Genomic DNA, 11,613 nt, shown 5'->3' with positions numbered 1-11,613 from the left:
TCATCACCCGATGGTGATTCCTTATTATCCAGTCTCCATCTCCACCACATGCAAACACCTTATTCCAGCACAGCACATTATCACTACGTCATACACCCCCTCACCTTAAGAACCGTCGCCGTTTCTCCTGCTCCCCCGACCCCCCCCTCCCCCCCCCCCCCCTCCCCTCCCCTCCTTCCACAGTATTGTGCACACCGAACTCCGGGCGCACAGTCCGCTTCAGAGCGACGGGGAGAAACGAGAGCACAATAGAATAGTTTGCCTTTACATGAAGCTATTTTGCTGCTGTTCGCTGTCTGGAGTTTGAAATAGGACTATACGACGCGTGCACGTCCACGGACCGACTAGTCTTATGTTATTTTAATGCTACCGATAGAGGTTTCGGAAGGAGTGTGTTTCACCTCAAGGTATGTGCGTCCGCCGCCAACATCCAAAACGCGTCGACAGGTTGTCGGTGCGTTGCCAACATCAATTTGCAGATATGTTGCCAATATGAAGTGTTACATTTTTCATCACATTTAACCAGGCCACCCCCTTTACGTGTCTTATTCTCCCTTGGAAATAGGAGGGATCCTACGTCGGTTTCTTGATGGTATTATTTGAGGCTCATGGGAATTCCTCCAAAGGTTTGACTTTTATCGAAGTGTAGGTTATGTGTTGCATATCGCCTGTAGCCTAATCTGCAATTTGACTAGCCCACATCATTTCCTATTTGTAGGCCTATCAACTTTAACATCAACTTTAACATAAATACCCAAATAGTTTTGTAATATTTGACTTTAATCTTTTGTTGAATGGTAAAGTTGTCGAGATACATTTTCTGTCTTATTATAGGCTTGCGGTCCATAGCAAACCTTTAGTCCTTATCGATATATTTTTTAATGATTATAGCCTATCTCAGGGCTTTTCAAAGCTCTCATCAGGAACCCCGAGAACCCAGCCCCTTCCAAAATGTAAACTATTCAAGAGCTAGCACACCTCATTCACCTCGTCAGCTAATTATCAAGCCCTTGATGAGGTAAACTAGTTCAGGGCTACAACACGACTGTGGAACATCTGGCGGTCCCCGTTGAGGGATTTGAAAACCGCTGGCCTTTCCCATGTCTACCTGTATGCTGATGATGATGATGATGATGATGATTGAGTCTCGCTCCTCATCGAGATAATAGCCACAACCTCGGTTGGAGCCAATGGTCCGAAATGTCAATGTAGGCATGTCTCTCCAATGAGTTGCAGAAATGTGGGCTGCTATTAGCCTATAAAGAAATATACTATTTATCCCAAACAAACAAATATTTGTCTAACAGTAGCCTACACATTTTTATATGAACATGTTGTGGAGAATATAGGCTACAGGGAGACGCAAATTGAAAAAGGCAGTGGTAGCCTAGTTATGTGAATATAATGGGGAAATATACGGGAAAATATGATATCAAATGGTGATTAGCTTTATTGTGAACGTGTGATGATGATGATGATGCGGTAATAACATAGCTCCACGAAAATCGACGACATAGCCTATATGCACCGCATTTGCTGGCAATCTTTCATTGTTAGTGCTATCCGCGATCCTTGTGACATCCCTACCCTAAACCCTACCCTAAACCTTAACCATAAACCTTACCTGACCCTAACCTTAACCTACAACTTCACACAACGCTTTAATTTTTGGCCTACCGAGCACATTCCCCAGACTTTGGTGTTAACAGAACATATTTTAAAGCTTTGATAGCCCTGTCACTACACAGGGCCTACAGCTTTTGATAGGCCTATGCTTTTTATTTAGAGGGGCCGCAAAATGAGACTAAACCAGGTGCCCCTTCAGTTTTGTCCAGTATATTATCGGTATAACGCAAAGCTCATCGGATAGACTCCAGTCAAAGACTCCAGCCATCCTAGACTGTTCTCTCTGCTACCGCATGGCAAGCGGTACCGGAGCGCCAAGTCTAGGTCCAAGAGGCTTCTAAACAGCTTCTACCCTCAAGCCATAAGACTCCTGAACATCTATTCAAATGTCTACCCAGAGTATTTGCATTGCCCCCCCCCCCCCCCTTTTTTTTTTTACACCGCCGCTACTCTCTGTTGTTATCATCTATGCATAGCCACTTTAATAATTATACCTACATGTACATATTACCTCGATTACCTCGACTAACTGGTGCCCCCGCACATTGACTCTGTACGGGTACCCCCCTGTATATAGTCTCGCTATTGTTACTTTACTGCTGCTCTTTAAATACTTGTTACTTTTATTTCTTATTCGTATTTTTTTTTTCAACTGCATTGTTGGTTAGGGGCTCGTAAGTAAGCATTTCACTGTAAGGTCTACACCTGTTGTATTCGGCGCATGTGACTAATACAATTTGATTTGATTTGATAGTAGTTTATGGATATACCGTTCTGGTCCACAGTATTAGTCTGCATGACCCTTACACAGTTATGAATAATAGACATGAAATTGCAATCAGTTATGTGCTCTCAGAAATAGACGAATAGAGACGCACGCGCTTTGGCACAAGCAAGGCAACAACAAGGCTCACATTCTATGACAGATAGTGTCCATTATAGCACTTGGTCGGGAAAACAAAATAATATTCCCTATTTGTTTTTCAAGAGATTTTATTGGTTTATGTGGTTTTCTAATATTATAGCCTATCTTGTAATCACTGTTGTGATCATTTGGATAATAATCAATTGAAATACATATTTGTGAAGTTATTGGATACAGTTCTGTAGTCTATGCACATGCATAGGCCTAAATTATTTGATTTAGTAGGCTATTTTGTTCGATATTGCAATCCTTAATTCAACACATAGGCCTAATAATTATTTCGATTTGTAATGACGGTGTAAATTACATTATAGCCTACATCAATTATGATTCATATTTCTTGATGATTTTTCAGGTTTAATTTTTTTTTTTCTTTTATTTTTATTCGAAGCAGTGACACCCTCATTCCTCCAATGAGAGCAAATGTATCTTGAAAGTCTATCAGGTCATTTCATGAACAGGTAGCCCACGGTAAGCTTCATATTCGATTAAGAATTGTTATCTGATAACCCAATAATTGATAAATAATATATTTAAATTAAATTGGTCATTCAGAACGGTTAGTTCCTTTCGAAATGTAGGATATTGGCGGGAATTAGATTTAGGCGTTCTAAATCATAAATATTCATAAAAAACAAACTTAATGTCGCTTTGATTTGGAATATTGTCAATTAACAAATAAACATGTTCTCGCTATGTTTCAATAGGCCTATTGAATACAGTGCATTCTTGAAATGTCACGATTTATGTAGATTAAGTTTGTGTTCATGGAATAGGCTTGAGAAATCCAAGACTAAGTGGCGTGAATGAACAATTCTATAGTCTACCACACCATTAGTAAATGTATTATCATATTATTATTATTTGTATTATTCTATTATTAACAGTATTATTAGCGTATTATTATTAATATTGGTATTATTATTCAAAGTATATTAATGAATCCCCATGCTTTAGTTGGAATTTAGATAGATTTCATACATTTCTATGAATTGTATTCGACAACATTATCAACATTACCCCCCCACCCCACCCTCCATTTATGCGTTTGTGTGGCCGTGTGGCGTCAGCAGGTCACGGGGTTTAAATCCCGACCAGTTTTTGGTCAAGATTAGGCCAAGGCCAGATCTCCGGTTCCACCCCCAATCTGACTTCGGGTATCACATGATGCAAGTAAATAAACAGGAATAGGGCCACACACCACCTTCGGCTCCATCGTTCAATCTCAGTGTGTCAGGTGTTTAAAACTCTGTTGAGTAGACCGAATTGAGTAGCCTATTAGGCCTAGCACATTTATTTAATTTCCTAATCATTTATCCAATCCACGGCAATATTTCTATTCTATATTATTCCTGTTGCAATATGTGCGCATTGCAGGGCGACTGTTCATGTAATTAATTTATAAATTGGATATTAAGTATGTTTTCAAGAGGACACTGAAATATAATATCCACGGTCATGTTTAGGCCTATAGCCTACGTGTCTTTCTTTCATTGACTTTTGATGCGTTTTATTTCCCCCTTACGGTATATACTCTTTCTCACTTTTCGTCGACGACAATCTGTCCTCTATTTTTTCTCTCTACACACTTGTTGTCTGTAGGCTTGATATTTAGAGGGTAACTGTCCCCTTTCTCTTTCCTCCTTCTCGTCCAGCGAACACGACGAAGGAAGGAGGGCCGGGATGAAAACAGAGGAGACCCAATCATGTCTTCAGCAGCCTCCAGCCTCCACGCCATTCGGTGAGGAGTGAAATGGGACTGACGTCTTGAGCCTGACTGGCACATAATGATTTTAGCATTATAGTCTAATAATGAAATAAATATCCATTGAAATTTCAAAGGTTATAGTGACAGAAACTTTTACATTGTCAACTTTATATGTTATAAATGGGAAAAATATATGATAAATATGTAATACATATGATATGTGATACATTTTCATTTGTATTTATTATTTGTATTACTATTTTTGTCATAAAAAAGAAATCCTGGACCTTGCTGGGAAGTAATACTGAATTGTATTCTTTTTTTTCAAGCTCTGCTTGACATTTACAGGTCTGAACACGCACACGCACACACACACACACACACACACACACACACACACACACACACACACACACACACACACACACACACACACACACACACACACACACACACACACTATACCCGATGACATGGACTTCGATTAAGGCAGCCCCCCTGCACCTCACTGATTCAGATGGGTTGGGTTAAATGCGGAAGCAATATTTGGGTAGAATGCATTCAGTTGTGCAACTGACTAGGTATCCCCATTCTCCTGTGTCCCCCTCTCCCCTCAGGTTCAGAACACAGGGGCGGAGGGGGCGAGGTGTGTGCGGGGTGTGAGTCGCCCATTGCCGACCGCTTCCTGCTGCGTGTCAACGAGCGCTCGTGGCACGAGACCTGCGTCAAGTGTGCGGTGTGTCTGAGCGCACTCAGTGGGACGTGCTACTGCAGAGACCGTCTGCTCTATTGCAAGCATGACTACGAAAAGTAAGAGAACGTCAATACTACTAAAATCCCAAAAGACACACAAACCTTAGTGTTGGCATTGTCTTAATCAGTGTTTTGTCACCTAGTCCTTGTGCCCCTCCTGAATCAGGTGTGCTGGTCTCGGGATAGAACAACAATTATTTAGGGGCTTATAGGAACTGGTCTATATGGAATAAGTGACAGAACAGATGTAAAATGTGTCAAACTCATTCCATGGAGGGCAGAGTACTTGATTGATGAATTAAGGTTACATTAGTAAAGAACTCCCCTCACCTGGTTGTCTAGGTCTTAACTGAAAGGAACAATTAAAACCTGCAGACACTAGTCCCTGAATGTTTGGTGGGTATATACATGAAACGCTGGATTGCTATTAGCGAGGCTTTAAGTTAGCTCCACACTTTCCTCTCTGATAAATATGACTTGGAGTTTTTAATCAGTCTGGGGGTCGGTTTGTCCGTCTGGGTTTGTGTGTACTTGTGTGGTCGTGTGTGCATTCGACTTGTGCGCGGGCGTGAGATCCCCAGGGACGGACGGCTGAAGGACGTAGCCGGCAGGTTGTTATCATTGTTGTGAAAAGTGTCAGACGACGTCCAGCCGCACAGACTCTCCCACTGTAGCAGACATCTGGAGGAGAGAGGGGGGGGAAAAGGGAGGGAGAGTTGGGAGAGAGGATAGGGAGGAGAGAAGGGAGAGGAGAGACAGAGGGATAGGTGAAGAGGGATATAGAGTGGAGACTGAGAGGTTATGAAGAGAAAGTGAGAGAGAGTAGTAGAGAAGTTCTCTCAGTTGCTGCGTCTTTGGAAATGATGTTTTACAATTCCCAACTTGAAAACTAAGATGAGTGTGTGTACCGTTACAGGGTAATTTGGGTGAGGTGTTAGTGGGGGGAATAGGAGGGCGACAGATATGAAATGGTGTTGAGTTGATGAGTTCACTGTCTCACTCCCTCTACAGTGCCTTCAGAAAGTAATCATACCACATTACTTTTCCCACGTTTTGTTGTGTTTCAAGGTGGGATTAAAATTGATTTAATTGTCAATGATCTACACAAATTACTCTGTAATGTCAAGGTGGAAGAAAAATTATATTTTTTGTGAAACATTCATGAAAAACACACAACTATATCTTGATTATATAAGTATTCAACCCCCTGAGTCTATACATGTTAGAATCACATTTGGCAGCGATTACAGCTGTGAGTCTTTCTGGGGTAAGTCTCGAAGAGCTTTGCACACCTGGATTGCACAATATTTGCACATAAATTTTTTTTGAAATTCTTCGAGCTCTGTCAAGTTGGTTGTTGATCATTGCTAGACAGCCAAGTGTTGCCATAGATGTACCACTCAGGAACATTCAATGTTGTCTTGGTAAGCAACTATATTTGGCATTGTGTTTTAGGTTATTGTCATGCTGAAAGGTGAATTTATATCCTGGTCTCTGTTGGAAAGCAGACTAAAGTACGTATCTCAGAGCATCGTAGCACCATTAGGTGCAAAAACTTAACTTACCCAGTTGCGGCCCACTTTTTGGAAGCAAACCATCCGATTTCGTCTCTGCGTTATATTGGTATCGAACATGTCACCCTCCCGAGGAGAGGGGGTGACCTTGATAATTTATTGTTGAAACGAGAGGCTGCCTGGATCTTTAATTTAAAGACCCTTGCTCCCTTCGGTCTCAACATAGACTTTGATCTGAAGCCATTCTTGTGATAATTGTGATTTTGCCATTGTAATTGTTTGTTAGATACATTTTAGACTACAAATGCTATGATCGTATGCTATCCATTTGTTTGTCTTTTTGTATGTTCTTTGTATGCCATTTTTTTAAATATTTGAGTTAACCAATGATATTAGGCCATACTTGGCCATGATTACAAACACCTGTGTGTCTTTTGACACTATATAAATGACTCATCTCGCAGTGTTTGATGATACCCTGATGAAGACAGCTTCGCTGTCGAAACGTTGGTGATTAAATTTTTGCATCTGAGCTCTTAGAGTGTGCGGCTTTCCTTTATTTTCTAGGAAAGCAGACTGAACCAGGTTTTCCTCTAAGATTTTGCCTCTGCTAGCTCTATTCCATTTCTTTTTATCCTAAAAAACTCCCTAGTCCTTGCTGATGACGAGCATACCCATAACATGATGCAGCCACCACCATGCTTGAAAATGAAGAGTGGTACTCTGTGATGTGTTGTGTTGGATTTTCCCCAAACATAACAAAGTCAATTTCTTTGCCACATTTTTTGCGGTATTACTTTAGTGCCTTGTTGCAAATAGGATGCATTTTTTGAGTCTTTTTTTATTCTGTACAAGCTTCCTTCTTTTGACTATGTCAATTAGGTTAATATTGTGGAGTAACTACAATGTTGTTGATCCATCCTCAGTTTTCATCCTATCACAGCCACTATACTCTGTATCTGTTTTAAAGTTATCATTAGCTTCATGGTGAAATCCCTGAGCGGTTTCCTTCCTCTTCGGCAACTGAGTTAGGAAGAACGCCTGTATCTTTGTAGTGACTGGGAGTATACTATCCAAAGTGTAATTAATATCTTCACCATGCTCAAAGGGATATTCAATATATGCTTTTTTTTAATCACCTACCAGTAGGTGCCCTTATTTGCGAGGCATTGGAAAACCTCCCTGGTCTTTGTGGTTGAATCTGTGTTTGAAATTCATTGCTTGGCTGAGGGACCTTACAGATAATTGTATGTGTGGGGTACAGAGATGAGGTAGTCCTTCAAAAATCATGTTGAACACTATTATTGCACACAGAATGAGTCCATGCAACTTATGTGACTTGTTCAGCACATTTTCACTCCTGAACTTATTCAGGCTTGCCATAACAAAGTGGTTGAATACTTATTGACTTAAGACATTTCAGCTTTACATTTTTTATTAATTTGTAAAAATGTCTAAAAACATAATTCCCTTTGACATTATGGGGTATTGTGTGTAGGCCAGGGACACATCTCAAAATAATCAATTTTAAATGCAGACTGTAACACAACAAAATGTTGAAAAAGTCTAGGGGTGTGTATTGCAGAGTTGCAAATGAAAAAGCCATATCTCAGACTGGCCAATAAAAATAAAAGATTAATATGGGCAAAAGAACACAGACACTGGACAGAGGAACTCTGAAGGCCAGCATCCTGGAGTCGCCTCTTTATTGTTGACCTTGCGGGTACTATTTAATGAAGCTGCCAGTTGAGGACTTGTGAGGCATCTGTTTCTCAAACTAGACACTCTAATGTACTTGTCCTCTTGCTCAGTTGTGCATCTGGGCCTCCCACTCCTCTTTCTATTCTGGTTAGAGCCAGTTTGCGCTGTTCTGTGAAGGGAGTAGTACACAGCATTGTACGAGATCTTCAGTTTCTTGGCATTTTCTCGCATGGAATAGCCTTCATTTCTCAGAACAAGAATAGACTTACGAGTTTCAGAAGAAAGTTATTTGTTTCTGGCCAAATTGAGCCTGTAATCGAACCCACAAATGCTGATGCTCCAGATACTCAACTAATCTAAAAAAGGCCAGTTTTATTGCTTCTTTAATCAGAACCACAGTTTTCAGCTGTGCTAACATAATTGCAAAAGGGTTTTCTAATGATCAATTAGCCTTTTAAAATGATCAACTTGGATTAGCTAACACAACGTGCCATTGGAACACAGGAGTGATGGTTGCTGATAATGGGCCTCTGTACGCCTGTGTAGATATTCCATAAAAAATGCTTTCCAGCTACAATAGACATTTAAAACATGAACAACAATTTTGATGTTATTTTAATGGACACAATTTTTTGCTTTTCTTTCAAAAACAAGGACATTTCTAAGTGACCCCAAACTTTTGAATGATATATATATATATATATATCATATCAATGTGTGTGTGTGACTTTCTCTCTATATAGTGTGTATATGTTGAGTCTCTCTCTATAAAGTGTGTGCATTGGCTTGCGAAAGTATTCACTCCCTTGGCATTTTTCCTATTTTGTTGCCTTACAACCTGGAATGAAAATGTATTTATTGGGGGTTTGTATCATTTGATTTACACAATATGCCTACCACTTTGAAGATGCCAAATATTTTTTTATTGTGAAACAAACAAGAAATAAGACAAAAAAACGGAGAACTTGGGCGTGCATAACTATTCACCCCCCCAAAGTCAATACTTTGTAGAGCCACCTTTTGCAGCAATTACAGCCGCAAGTCTCGTAGTGTGTCTCTATAAGCTTGGCACATCTAGCCCCTGGGATTTTTTCCCATTCTTCAAGGCAAAACTGCTCCAGCTCCTTCAAGTTGAATGGGTTCCGCTGCTGTACAGCAACCTTTAAGTCATACTACAGATTCTCAATTGGATTGAGGTCTGGGCTTTGACTAGGCCATTCCAAGACATTTAAATGTTTTCCCATAATCCACTTGAGTGTTGCTTTAGAAGTATGCTTAGGGTCATTGTCCTGCTGGAAGGTGAACCTCCGTCCCAGTCTCAAATCTCTGGAAGACTGAAACAGGTTTCTCTCAAGAAATTCCCTGTATTTAGCACCATCCATCATTCCTTCAATTCTGACCAGTTTTCCAGTCCCTGCCGATGAAAAACATCCCCACAGCATGATGCTGCCACCACCATGCTTCACTGTGGGGGTGGTGTTTTTGGGGTGACGAGAGGTGTTGGGTTTGTGCCAGACATAGCATTTTCCTTGATGGCCAAGAAGCAACATTTTAGTCTCATCTGACCAGAGTACCTTCCACATATTTGGGGGTCTCCCCATGCCTTTAGGCGAACACCAAAAGTGTTTCCTTATTTTTTTCTTTAAGCATTGGCTTTTTTCTGGCCACTCTCCTGTAATACCCAGCTCTGTGGAGTGTACGGCTTAAAGTGGACCTATGGACAGATACTCCAATCTCCGCTGTGGAGCTTTGCAGCTCCTTCAGGGTTATCTTTGGTCTCTTTGTTGCCTCTCTGATTAATGCCCTCTTTGCCTGGTCCGTGAGTTTTGGTGGGCGGCCCTCTCTCTTGGCAGGTTTGTTGTGGTGCCATATTCTTTCAATTTTTTAATAATGGATTTAATGGCGCTCTGTGGGATGTTCAAAGTTTGATATTTTTTTTATAACCCAACCCTGATCTGTACTTATCCACAACTTTGTCCCTGACCTATTTGGAGAGCCCCTTGGTCTTCATGGTGCCGCTTGCTTGGCGGTGCACCTTACTTAGTGGTGTTGCAGATTCTGGGGCCTTTCAGAACAGGTGTATATACAGATGAAGTCGGAAGTTTACATACACTTAGGTTGGAGTCATTATAACTCTTTTTTCAACCACTCCAAATTTCTTGTTAACAAACTATAGTTTTGGCATGTCGGTTAATACATCTACTTTGTGCATGACACAAGTAATTCTTCCAACAATTGTTTACAGACAGTGAAATAATCTATCACAATTCCAGTGGGTCAGAAGTTACATACACTAAGTTGACTGTGCCTTTAAACAGCTTGGAAAACTCCAGAAAACAATGTCATGGCTTTAGAAGCTTCTGATAGGCTAATTGACATCATTTGAGTCAATTGGAGGTGTACCTGTGGATGTATTTCAAGGACTACCTTCAAACTCAGTGCCTCTTTGCTTGACATCATGGGAAAAATCTAAAGAAATCAGCCAAGACCTCAGAAAAAAAAAATTGTAGACCACAAGTCTGGTTCATCCTTGGGACCATGCAGCCGTCATACCGCTCAGGGAGGAGATGTGTTCTGTCTCCTAGCGATAAACTTACTTTGGTGCGAAAAGTGCAAATCAATCCCAGAACAGCAAAGGACCTTGTGAAGGTACTGGAGGAATCAGGTACAAAAGTATCTATATCCACAGTAAAATGGAGTCCTATATCGACAGAACCTGAAGGGCTATAAACAAAAATAGTACTGTTTGGCCATTGTTATGTTTGGAGGAAAAAGGGGGAGGCTTTCAAGCCAAAGAAAACCATCCCAACCATGAAGCACGGGGGTGGCAGCATCATGTTGTGGGGTGCTTTGCTGCAGGAGGAACTTGTGCACTTCACAAAATAGATGGCATCATGAGGAAGGGAAATTATGTGGATATATTGACGCAACATCTCAAGACATCAGTCAGGAAATTAAAGCTTGATCGCAAATGGGTCTTCCAATTGGAAAATGACCCCAAGCATACTTGACAACAAAGTCAAGGTATTGGCCATCACAAAGCCCTGACCTCAATCCTGTAAAAAATTTGTGGGCAGAACTGAAAAAGTGTGTGAGCAAGGAGGCCTACAAACCTGACCCAGTTACACCAGCTCTGTCAGGAGGGGGGAAAAAAAGTCACCCAACTTATTGTGGGGAGCTTGTGGAAGGCTACCCAAAACGTTTGATCCAAGTTAAACAATTTAAAGGAAATGCTACCAAATACTAATTGAGTGTATGTAAACTTCTGATCCACTGGGAATGTGATGAACAAAATAAAATCTGAAATAAATCATTCTCTACTATTATTCTGACATTTCACATTCTTAAAATAAGGTGGTGATCCTAACTGACCTAAGACAATACAT

The 11,613-nt window shown here is 40.7% G+C and overlaps 1 protein-coding gene across 1 annotated transcript in view; it reads left to right on the top strand.

Moving 5' to 3' along the window:
* Positions 1-200: 200 nt before the first annotated feature.
* The window catches only part of lmx1al (LIM homeobox transcription factor 1, alpha-like), a 29,819-nt gene continuing 18,406 nt past the window's right edge, over positions 201-11,613 (top strand). The window contains exons 1-3 of the mRNA XM_014192693.2: positions 201-407; positions 4,207-4,292; positions 4,877-5,069. Of these exons, the coding sequence (XP_014048168.2) occupies positions 364-407; positions 4,207-4,292; positions 4,877-5,069 (323 nt within the window). The 5' untranslated portion in view covers positions 201-363. The remainder of the gene's footprint in view (positions 408-4,206; positions 4,293-4,876; positions 5,070-11,613) is intronic.

The sequence above is a fragment of the Salmo salar genome, chromosome ssa03 (genome assembly GCF_905237065.1).
Source record: "Salmo salar chromosome ssa03, Ssal_v3.1, whole genome shotgun sequence".
Lineage (NCBI taxonomy): Eukaryota > Metazoa > Chordata > Actinopteri > Salmoniformes > Salmonidae > Salmo > Salmo salar.
Note: the sequence above shows the minus strand (reverse complement) of the source record. Positions and strands in the feature narration are given on the sequence as shown.